General features: G+C 44.3%; 1 protein-coding gene across 1 annotated transcript; it reads right to left on the bottom strand.

Moving 5' to 3' along the window:
* Positions 1-5,623: 5,623 nt before the first annotated feature.
* Positions 5,624-6,487, bottom strand: LOC104299975 (probable G-protein coupled receptor 141). Its single transcript, XM_009900199.2, has one exon. It carries the CDS (start codon positions 6,485-6,487, stop codon positions 5,624-5,626), a length of 864 nt encoding a protein of 287 aa, XP_009898501.2.
* Between the last annotated feature and the right edge of the window lie 5,673 nt (positions 6,488-12,160).

The raw sequence follows: 12,160 nt of genomic DNA, 5'->3' as shown, positions 1-12,160 counted from the left end.
TGTATTAGAATCATAACATTAATGGTTTGGGTTGGAAAGGACCTCCAAGAGTCATTTAGTCTTAACCCCCTGAAGTGAGTAAGGCAGCCAGTACCAGAACAAGAGGACACAGTCTCAGGTTGTGCCAGGGGAGGTTCAGGCTAGATGTTAGGAAAAAGTTCTATACAGAAAGAGTGATTGCCCATTGGAATGGGCTGCCTGGGGAGGTGGTGGAGTCACCATCACTGGAGGTTTTCAGGAGAAGACTTGATGGGGTGCTTGGTGCCGTGGGTTAGTTGTTTGGGTGGTGTTGGATTGGTTGATGGGTTGGACGCGATGATCTTGAAGGTCTCTTCCAACCTGGTTTATTCTATGTATTCTATGTATTCTATGTATTCTATCTTCAACTAGATCAGGTTGCTCAGAGCCACATCCAACCTCACTTTGAATGTTTCCAGGGTTGGGGCATCTTCCACCTCTCTGTGCCAACCTTCCTCATAAAACATCTCATCCTTATAGTTAGTCTAAGTAAAATGACTTTTGGTCAGATGACATCAAAGGCTCTTAGCCCTCCCTGGCTCCTCATGGTGTTCCTATACTATGATCCCCCAAGGCAGAGGTATCCCAGGCACATGGCTGCATTCTGTGTCTGAATTACAGCGACACTGCTGGGTTGGCACTCCCACCTTGACACTTCACTTGTGGCCTTCTCTGATGGCAGCAGCTCAGGGGAACCTCAGCGTGAGGAGATGGTCTGGTGGCTGACATTCTGCTGTCAGAAAAGCCAAGATGCTTTGATCAGACTTGCACTGGCTCATGCAGTGTGGGTGTGCAGGAGCAGAGGTGAGCTGAGAGCTTTGCCCCAGGAGCTGAGGAACTAGCTGTGTCCTCATTGTTTTCTTTCAATGTTTAGTGAAAGACTCTTTTTATCTTTGTAGGTAGAAAAACTAACTCACTGAGTGCCAGAAAATTCAAAGTAATTACCTCATGTTTCTAGATTTGAGCCAGGCTGTTACTGATGACTCTAACTGTTGACTTATTTGGCTCATTGCCAGCCATGCTTGGGCATGAGGAGGCTAGATAATGTAATGGCTGAGAACCACTGACTGAAACCAAACTTATGCTGCCATTATAATCACTTTCCAGAAGCTTTAAACAGCTTTGAAGTCTATTTAATTAACAAAAAAACTCTTCCAAAGCCTGGTGCCTGTTCTCACACAAGGCATCTGCAGTTTAAGAAGGTTCCCACCATGCAAGAGCTTCATCTCGACAGCTGTGGTCTAAGATCCATATCACACACATGGAATGGACACAGCCTGTCCTGATTCAGGAGACAATCTGCGTGCCACAGCAGGAGGGTTTTGCTGAACTCTCTGGGCAGTGTTGATGGGGGCTTCCTTTGACAGCACACTGTGTAAATACAAGAATCAGTTATGGAGTAATCTCACAACGGCAGGATCTGCATGCGAAGCATTAGAGCGAGATTAGAACCACACAGAGGAAATGAAGAAACTCTGAGAAGCCTGTAGAACGGAGACAACAACAAAATCTTAGGGTTTATAAGAAGAGAAACAGCTCAGTTACAAAACTCAGGCCATTATAAGTCAAGACAAAACAATGCAAGGGAGAAGACTGGGAGAAAAAGGAAATGCGTATCTCATAAGGTTTCATTTATGTATTACTTAAAGCAACAATGAAGTCAGCGAGTGTAAGAGACAAATAGATACAAAGACAAAGCAACAAAAGAAGCAGCTCAAAATTATGTCTCTGAAGCAAGCTAATAAAATTATATGGGTCAGAGAAAAACAAGTGTTGCTGAGGAGCTAGCTGCTGCAGAAACAGGTGTAGAGGATGCATTGCTTTCCTGTCAGGTCATTAGTATTATGTCTGATCAGACAAGATTCCAGGGAACAGATTATATTCTGTCTGATAATGAGAGAAGAGCATTTCTTTTTAACTGAATTCCTTTCCAAGCTCTGTGGGCAGCAGTAAAAGAACAATTCTAGAAGAAAACTAATGGGTGTCGTCACACTTAGCAACAGAGATGTTCTGTCTTGGGGTGACTCCACAAAGCACTTTGACTTCTGTGAGTGCAAGCTGTGGCTTTGGTCTAGTTAGACGCTCCTAAAAATGCCTTTTATTGCTCCCCAGCATTTCATCTTCGCCATTACTCTGTGTTGCTGCTACCTCTGTTTATCAGCCACCAATGGTTTACCAGCAGGCAGGAGGAACAGATACATCAGGAGGAAATGGAGAAGTTTTTCCTTTTAAGCATTGCTGTTCTGGGCCCCAGCAGATAGGATCTAAAAAAGATATGCCCCTCTGTGCCTGTGAGGCTGAGGCTCACAGAACCCTCAGCACCGTTGAAAAGGATATACCTGAATTAGGTAGAAACAAGCCACCTATAGTAGCACTGTAGCTGCAAAAGGAGGGAGCACTCTTGTTTCTGATGGTAAAAATCTGCCTGTAGCCTTCTCAAACTAATTTAGGAAGTCAGGCATGCAAATGGGATTTGGGGTTGGTTTTGTTTACACAGAGAGCAACAAGAGAAGATACATTTAGCAGTCTGATATCCTTCTCTTTCAGAGTATCTGTGGATTTCCCAGTGTTCATTTGATAGCATTAAAAATGAATGGGATGACTAAATGGTTTACAGTTTTACATATTCAGTTACCATGAAAGCAATTACTAATGTGTGTAATTATCTCCAGAATTACTTGGATCATGCAAATGGCATTCAAACCGATGGCTTTTAACTGTTTTCTGCAGGATGTGTCATTACATAATTCATGGAGAGAAGAGTACTCTACAATCTGAGCTCAGTATTATTGCCCTCTCAGAATTTATTTCTCAGATTATCCTCCTGGAGAGTGATAACTCTCTATTTTAACCAGATTTTAGAGTGCTTCCAGATCTCAGTGGAGGGCCGTGTATTGAATTCAGCTTCTCTCTATCACTTTAATGTGAGTCTTAGATGTAACAGAACACTGGGATCGATGCTTAATCCATTATCCGCTGGATTAGGAGGACCATACTGCGACCAGTCAGTGGTCTGACTTCATGTGACTGAGTCCCAGTCAGTGAGAGAAGGTACAGAGAAAATGGTCAAGAACAAAAAAAATAAAGGAAAAGGACCTTAGGTCAAAATGAAGGAATGATAAATTAGTGGCAAAGGCCAGGAGGCAAAGTGGTTCTTTGGCAGGGTTAAAGAAAGTGATCACTAGGTGGCAAGAAGAATAGGAATGAAGTATGATCTGGATGGTACAGCAAGCACTAGAATGAAATTCTACCTGAAGCCTTGGTGCAAAATCTGTTGCAATCTTTAATAACTCTGAGAAGAAGCTGCTGCAGAAGCTGCACCTCTCTCTCCATACTTTTTGTCATTGCAAGGGTTAATAATAAAGGTGGTTTGTCTGTGGCTGCACAGATGAGGCACCACAGATGCAAATTTCAGCTACATCAAATTTTCTGGCAATGAGGAGGCAGGGGTCTCACTGACAAGGTGTGTGTGGTGGGTTGACCCCAGCCAGCAGCTGAGCACCTGTGCTACTGCTTTTTCGGTCCCCCCACCCACAGGATGACAAGGCAGAGAACAGCAAAAAGGAAAGCAAAATTCACGAGGTGAGACACAGCCAATTTAATAGATGAAGGAAAGAGAACAAAAGCAAACAGCAAGCAGGAAATCACTTATTATCTCCCACATCAAGTTTTGACCTGGTTAAGTCTAGGGATCATAGCACTTCTGCAGCAAAGATTGCCAGACTCAAAATGATGGCAACTTATGGGGCTATGAAGCAGGAAGCATACCCTTGTGTGATCCCTTGGGAGCCTGTGGTGGGAGAAATCTAGCCTCAGGCTGCTGGGGTGCAGCAAATGAGATTGGGGCCTTTGTCGGAAGGGTTAGAGACCTTCTGCACTGAGCACAACAGATGGAATGCAATCATGAAAAAAACTTTGTACATAATGAAGCTAAACCAGAGATTCCCAGAAGGGATGTGGCTCCCAGAGAATATAAAAGTCTAATGGAGAAAAGACAAACTCCAGCACAAGTTTCTGTACGCTACAGAAGCATATGTGGAACTGATTAAGCACAGCTCAGTTGGTTTATTCTACTTTTGCTTTGTTACATGTGTGAATGGAAAAAGATATTGCAGCTGAATCAACAGGCAACTGAAAATGACCAGAAATCAAACGTTTTTTTTGAAGGTTGTGGCCTATTCTGATCTCACTCACTCTAAATGTGTGATTACCGCAGTTCAGAGAGCTGCATGTGGTTTTGGAGCAGGTAGAGGTGAAGCTGTGACAACGCTGAGTGTTTAGACATAGTTTAATTTAATGTACACTTCGTATAAGGAGGATTCTGCTGACATGTGCTGCATGATATTTCATTCATATCTTGATTCCTGCCCTGAATAATTTACATTTTAATAGAGTTTGTGTCCTTGGTATCTAAAATCACTGGTACAAAAATCCTGTGAAAGAATTTTTCTTCCCTCTCTTTCCTTCAGTATCATGATTGCCAGAAGAAGTTGTTAGACTTACAGTGAGGCCAACTTAGTGGCCACTGAGACACTGTAAGAGACTAAATCTTGTCTCTCTTGATGTGAATCAACAAAGACAAAATCACCTTTGCTTCTTGCCCAGACAATAGCTGATGTGTATTGGGCAGATGCCTCTGGATAAGGACTCTCTGGAATGTGCATAGACAGGATCATCTTTACCCATCAGCTACCCTGGAAAGGGAGGATGGTGAAAAGGACAACGGATTCACCACCTGGATACATCCCTAAAAAACTGTATGAAAGACCTGAGCAATACTGGCTCAAGAGAAGGAAAAGACCTGGGCAATGCCTGCTCTGAAGATAAATGACAAAATGCCAGGAGAGGAAAGGACAGAGACTTCACCATGCAACCTGGAAGAAGCAGACCAGGAGGAACCCTCCCTCTGTGTCCTAAGTTCCACCTGTTGCAACTCATGAAGCTGAAGAGGCTGCTCAGAGAAGAACTTGGACTTGGACTTTGGGATCTCTCCCTCCCCTCTTCCAGCGGAGGACAGCGCAGCCAAAAAGGCTTCCTCCACAGACCCAAACCATCTTGTGAGGTGCAGGATGGTAATATGATTCCTTTCCTCTTCTCTCTCCCTCTCCCTCTCCCTCTCTCTCTCTCTCCTCTCTCTCTCTCTCCCTCCTTCTGATCCATCCATTCTGTTAATCAATAGCCTCGAGGGCTGTTGATATTTTGGCCTCGTTTGTGCCTCCAATTTCATAACACAGGAATATTCAAAAGGACTGAGTCTCTTACCCCCTCTGGACCAAGACACACACTCTGAGGACAAAGTAGAAAGGAATGGATACTTCTGCTGTAATTGTTAAAGAAGGAAAATCTTCATGAAGCTTCAGGGCAGGACTCATGGTCACAGACTAAAGTAAGGCTCTTGTTTCTGCTTTCAAGAGGGGAGATAAAACCCAGCAGGTTCTGAAAGCTGGATCTCATTGGTCTGTAAAAGCCAAACAACGCTGCCGACCTACACAGGCAGACCAGACACTCAGCAGTCTCCCTAGCCCAGCAAAGTCCCAATGTGGTTTTGTTCCTGCCAACAGCCAGTAGTGCCAGCCAGCAGCTGGGTTTGCTGGTAGCTCAGAGCTCAGTGGGCTATTCCTGCTGTGAAGCACAACATGTCCAAGCAGCACATCGTTGTTAAAGCTAAAAAAATCTCATTGTATGGCAGGAGTTTGTGGTCTTTGTCAAGGTGGAGGTTTTGGATGTAATACACTCTGAACACATGATGAGGAACGAAGCACACCAGTGTTACTAAGATGAAGAAGAAACTCTTTGCCTGAGCCCTGAATTCCACGTGGGAATTGATGTCCGGCCAGTATTTCACAGCCAGCCTACAGATCACAGACAGCTGGACTGCAGTGAGCACGGCACAAACTGACATCAAAACCCCAACCAAGCAGTAGTTTATGGTCACCATGGCCACCTTTTCCATCTCCTTGTGGAACTGAAAGCACTGGCAGGAGTGGTATGAGTTGGAGGCACCGTAGTACGAGAGAAAAACAGGAGTGATGACCAGTGCTCCCAGCAGCCAGACGGCAGCCACCCAGGCTGCGATGCAGCACTTCTTGAACTCGAGTCGCAGGAGGCGGATGCTGATGATGGCCACGTAAAAGGTGAAGGTGATGTACATGTGGATGTAGATGATGGCACTTGTCAGCTGGCAGGCCAGCCAGCCAAACCTCCATTCCCTTAGAATGTAATAGCTCAGGCGGAAGGGGATGCTGAGGAGCAGCAGGATGTGCAGCACCAGGAGGCTGCTGATGATAATGGTCATCACAGACTGTGATCTCCTGTGGAACAGCTGATGGGACATCAGCACCACCCCGAGGGTGCCGCCAGCCAGGTCGATGACGTACAGGGCTATGAGAATGGTGCGCAGCCCCTCAGAGCTGTCCTGCAGCGTCTCGTTGGAGGAAGGGCTCTGCTGGGTTAAGCTGCTGTTACACATCCTCCTCTTGCAAAAGCTACTGAAACTGAAAAATGGGAGGGTTTACAACAGGCAACTTTATTAACTGTAGAATGTCAGAGATTCATTTTAGAGCAAGAAGAGACATCTCACTGAACTGTGCTGGACACACCGCGAGTACTGTGTTCAGTTCTGGGCCCCTCACTACAAGAAAGACATTGAGGTTCTGGAGTGTCCAGAGAAGAGCAATGAGGCTGGTGAAGGGCTTGGGGCACCTGGCCTCTGAGGAGCACCTGAGGGAGCTGGGGGTGTTCAATCTGGAGAAAAGGAGGCTGAGGAGAGATCTCATTGCCCTCTACAGCTCCCTAAAGGGACGTTGGAGCAAGGAGGGGGCAGCATCTGTTCCTCATTAACGACTAACAGGACCAGAGGCAATGGTTCCAAGATGCACCAGAGGAGGCTCAGGCTGGATGCTAGGAAATATTTATTCATAAAGATAGTTGTCAACCATTGGAATGTTCTGCCCAGGGCAGTGCTGGAATCACCATCCCTGGGGGTATTTAAGCAGTGTGTGAACCTGGCACTTAGGGAACATGGTTTAGTGTTGACCCTAAACTGGGTGGAGGGTTGGGCTGGATGATCTTTGAGGTCTCTTCCAGACAGATATCTTCTGTGATTCTATGTTTGAAACTCTGCTGTCCTGTGCACTATGCAACCTTATACCTATTATCATCCTGCATATGCCAGCAACAAGCCATGGCTCCCAGTGCTAAACCCAATTTTTATATAATTAGGAGTGAGATTTTAACTTACTAAACTGCATCCCAGCTGTTGAGCTGAGGTTTTGTTTTCTTTTGGTTTTGCAACCATTTTTCTCCAGATTCAGCCATTTGAAACAGCCAAATGACACAACAGCTGTAGATTAAGCTAAGTCTGCAGTCCTCTTATAAAGCTAAAACTGAAGGTGAGGAAAATACTGATACGTGAAGAGGTTGTACTTACAATTTCTGGGTATTTTACGACAACACTTGACTCAGCTTCTTAACATCTCGCAGGGCTGCCAGAAAGCTGCAATAGTTTCAGTTTCTAGATGCACAGAGCATATTGAAAATACAGATCTGCAGATGAAAATTCAATTTCTTCTTACTTCATCTCCGAGTCTTTTTGATATGGAATTCCACCTGAGCTGTTCTGCAATGAAAGGTGAAGAAAAGTTAAAAATTAATTTAGGAACACTCTTATGAAAGATAGAATGCTACTGGCACTTGGTAAACACAGCTGCATGTGGCTGAATGCTTATTTAGACTGTGGGCAAAATGCAGACTCTTCAGCTGTCTGGTCTTGCATACAGATCTCTGTGCAAGCACCCAGGGATAGCACGCGGGGTACACACACACTTTGTGAAGGAAATCTGCCTTTACCTTACAAAGGGTTTTGAAAGAACAAAGTAAGAACTGGAAAGAAAGAACTGGAAAGAACAAAGTAAGAAGTCTCCTGTCTCTGATTCCTTTGAAAATTGAAAACAGCAATTGACAGCTCTTCCGTTGCGCTCTTCCGTTGCACTCATCGATAGAGTCACAGACGGTGGCTGCAGAACACGCTCAGAGAAACATCTTATTGATGAAGCTCTTGGCAAAGCACCTTTAGGAGGCCAGTGAAGCATTGTGTCCAAGGCTGATATAAATATTACTCTTCACTCCTTTTAAAAATATATTATCATAGAAGGATTGAAATGGTTAAAATTGCATCCCTGACTAACATTCCTGAAACAGGCATGAGAAATTTGCCTTCCCAGAAAGTTTCCTGTAAGAGAAAGATTATCTGGAGCTCCCAAGGGGCATAGCCTGGAAAGTAATTGGGCTGCAGCTATCACAATAAGCCTGTTTACACTTTCAGAATTACAGGTTTATATCAATCAGCTGCTCTGCATTTGGAGGTTCTTGCTTGTAGATGAAATCTTGGTTGTTTTCTTCTGGAAAAGATATCTGAGGCTGGATTTCTTGAGAAGGGCAAGGAAGCTGGTGAGAAGAAAGGGTCTGGAGAACAGGTCTGACGGGGAGTGGCTGAGGAAACTGGAAGTGTTTAGTCTGGAGAAAAGAAGGATGAAGGGAGAAATTCTTGGTCTCTACAACTACCAGAAAGGAGGCTGTAGTGAGGTGTGGGATGGTCTCTTCTCCCTAGTAACAAGTGATAGGACAAGAGAAAAAGGCCTCCAGTTGCACCAAGGGAGGTTTAGGTTGGATGTAAACAGAAACTTTTTCACTGCATGAGTTATAAAATACTGGAACAGGCTCCCCAGGAGCCTGTGGTGGAATCCCCATCCCTGGAGGTGTTTAAAAGACAGAGGGATGTGGTGCTGAGGGCCATGACTTAGCACCAGATTTGGTAGAGTTAGAGAATGGTTGGGCTCAATGATCTTAAAGGTCTTTCCCAACCAAAAGGCATCTATGATTCTATGAAAGTTTCAAGCTTTAAGAAGATGACTTTGTGCTCCTGACACAAGTTCATATTCCAATGCATGTTGTTAATATTTCAAACTGTTTTTTAAAGAGTACATAAAGTTGCCTTTGTTGTTGTTGCTGTTACAGACAGCTTAATTGCAGCCTAGATGCCAACATACAACTCAGAAATAGATTATTTCCCCCACTATTTCTAGAAATAAAATACTTACATTTTACCTTATAACCTCTTGTTTTTGTGGGCTCCCCCTTCTTCTTTGCCACTTCATGCATCCATAACACATGGTGAGAAAAGGAGCCTTAGATGTTTGTGTTTGTCCAAGGCTGGTTGTGGGTTTTCTCAGCCCACTTACAGGAAGGCACAAGCTTTTCTTCTTGCTTCACTCTGATAGCAATCACACATACTCAGCATCAAGTGCTGCTTCGTTCATGCAGGGCGAGCTGCTCAAGAGCTGCTGAGCTGTCAGAGACCATCATTGTGCTCAAACATGTCGAACAGCTCTACTCATCAGCACTGCTTCGGCCCCACAGTTCCCTCAGTCTGAATGCTCAGATTGCCAGTGAGCCCCTAAACTGTACATCTACCACAAATACTGAGTTTTGCTAGTAAGTGTGGTGGGCTGAAGTTACACACACACACACACACACACACACACATTAACTTTGCCAGACCAGCTCATTTGGAAGCAAATGAAAGCTGTGTTTACAGGCAAACCTACAATCTACAATGGAATGCAGCCAAGGTCAAGCAGAAGCAGATTAGTATCTCTCCAGAGCAAGAAGAGAAGAGAAGAGAGAAGAGAAGAGAAGAGAAGAGAAGAGAAGAGAAGAGAAGAGAAGAGAAGAGAAGAGAAGAGAAGAGAAGAGAAGAGAAGAGAAGAGAAGAGAAGGGAAGAGAAGGGAAGAGAAGGGAAGAGAAGGGAAGAGAAGGGAAGAGAAGGGAAGAGAAGGGAAGAGAAGGGAAGAGAAGGGAAGAGAAGGGAAGAAGAAAAGAAGGGAAATATCTCTCCAATGAAATTGTTTAGAATTACTTCTGTTTTTCCTTTTCACACCCAATAGTGATTTGTTCACATTGTATGACTTTTCTGTGGAAAAGGAAGTTTGGATCTGTGAAAAAAATTTTAAAGGCATAGCCTCAAACTACCACACTAAGGAAGTAAGGAGTGCCACTGATTAAGTCAAGAAATATGTAACTGAGCAGAAGATTTTTCATTATAACTAAATGTGCTTTCCACTTCTTTTATACTTAATAATTAAACTAAATGTGCCAGGATAACAAAATGTTTAGCAGAGTTAAAAGATTTCACTCCAACATGCTATTAGATCTTGGAGAATTCAGAGGACATTATTAATAGTTTAAATAGTATGAGTAAAATGAGCTTCAGACACATAGGGACAGCTACTGAAGAGTTCCTGGTGTTACAAAAAAAAAGAAGAAGACATGTGAGGATGGGTCCCTCTGAGAGGCTTCTCTCCTATTGCTAAGTACAGTCATCAGGAAGAATAAAATATGAAGGAGAACTATTAGAAGGAAATAAATGCAAAGACAAAACTCAAGAGCACTAAAAGTCAGAGGGAGAACAGAAAGGGTTGTGAGGGTGAGCAAGAATGTAGAGACATTATCTGTGAGACATTCTCAGGATAAACTTGGAAGGCTTTGAGGGAGAAGTGAGCATCTCATCTAGAGCAGGGTTCAGAACAGGAGGGTTGCCTGTTTTAGAGACTGCACACACCCATGGGCTTTGGTTAAGAGAAATGTGTCATTGCTCCAGCAGACAGAGCACTGAAGGAAAACAGCTCCATGAATATTAGTACTCACCAGGTGCAGTTCCTGCATCATTTAATTCCACATAAGAACAGGCTGCTGCCTGGCATGGTAGCAGTGGTGTTTGGATGGCAAAATCATCATCTGACTCTACAGATACACACAGAAGATGGGGAACAGCCTGGGCACCAGACTCTGATAGTTTTGATGGCTTGGAGTCATCATGCAGCTACATCCACAGCCTCTGGGTAAAGCAGGGAAATGCTTCCACCCTTGTGCTCTGTCCACAAGACCTGAAGTGATCCACAAAGCTTGAACCATCAAGTAATAATGCAGAAGAGACATGAAGAAGTTGCACTCCTGAAATGGTGGCTATAGGGCAGCTGGCATTCCAAATCAGGCTGTGAGGTCAAAGAACTCTGCACACTCTATTACCTTGTTGAGTCTATCCTGAGCTCTTTGGATGCAAAGTGATGCCAACAAATCTGCAGAAGTGTTGCACAGATAATCCTCTTGTAACCCTGAGGAGAGCAGTGCTGGCACTGCTGGGGGTCAGAAACTGAACTTCTCAATTGATGTTTTGTACCTCTGGGTCACTTTGTCCTCAGAATGGTCCTTGAAGCTTGTGTGTTAAAGCTCTTCAGTGTGTTAACCTTTCAGCTCATGTTTTCTGCTAAAATAAAACCCCCAAACCCACTCAGCTCTGCAATCTAGGTCTTCAGTTTCAGCTTGGTTTCTTATATGAACACAAAAGGAAACTGAGTCACATCAGCCTGTACAAATGAATTTTCAGATCTTGCTTTTGCTTCTTACATCATCAGTACATCCTTTGCCCCAGTTAGAGGTGAGAATCAAGGTTGAAAGCCAGATGTGTACATACACATCAGAGATCGAGGTAAGACTAGGAACACAAATGAATTTGAAAGAAGGAAAGAAGTGGGCATGTCTGGTTCAGCACTGAGGGAGAAGAGAGGAGAAGAGAGGAGAAGAGAGGAGAAGAGAGGAGAAGAAGAGAAGAGAAGAGAAGAGAAGAGAAGAGAAGAGAAGAGAAGAGAAGAGAAGAGAAGAGAAGAGAAGAGAAGAGAAGAGAAGAGAAGAGAAGAGAAGAGAAGAGAAGAGAAGAGAAGAGAAGAGAAGAGAAGAGAAGAGAAGAGAAGAGAAGAGGAAGGGAGGTGGCAGTTTAAATTATTAAGAGACAATGAAACAGAAAATGCAGTAATAGCTGAGAGAAGAGTGTGCTGGGTTAATGCCCATTCTGAAAAGAAACAAAGCAGGGAGGAGGGCTTGCGGTTGCTTTGCCCTCCCTGCAGGGTGTTTTCCCCCTTGGGAAACTGAGTCTGTTCCACGCCCCGCTCCCTGCCCAGCTAGGGTATAAAAAGCAGGGCATTGCAGCTATTAGGGCTGCTTTTTGGCTCCTGCCTCTCCTGGATGAGGGCTACTGCAGCTGCCTTCCTGCTCTTCTGCCACATGGTTGCGCTGATCCTTCTCCCT

Source organism: Dryobates pubescens, chromosome 38 (assembly GCF_014839835.1).
Source record: "Dryobates pubescens isolate bDryPub1 chromosome 38, bDryPub1.pri, whole genome shotgun sequence".
Lineage (NCBI taxonomy): Eukaryota > Metazoa > Chordata > Aves > Piciformes > Picidae > Dryobates > Dryobates pubescens.
This window is presented reverse-complemented; position numbering and strand designations above follow the sequence as displayed.

Coding starts and splice junctions, on each gene's coding strand:
- LOC104299975 (XM_009900199.2), bottom strand. CDS start 6,487: ATGTGTAACAGCAGCTTAACCCAGCAGAGCCCTTCCTCCAACGAGACG.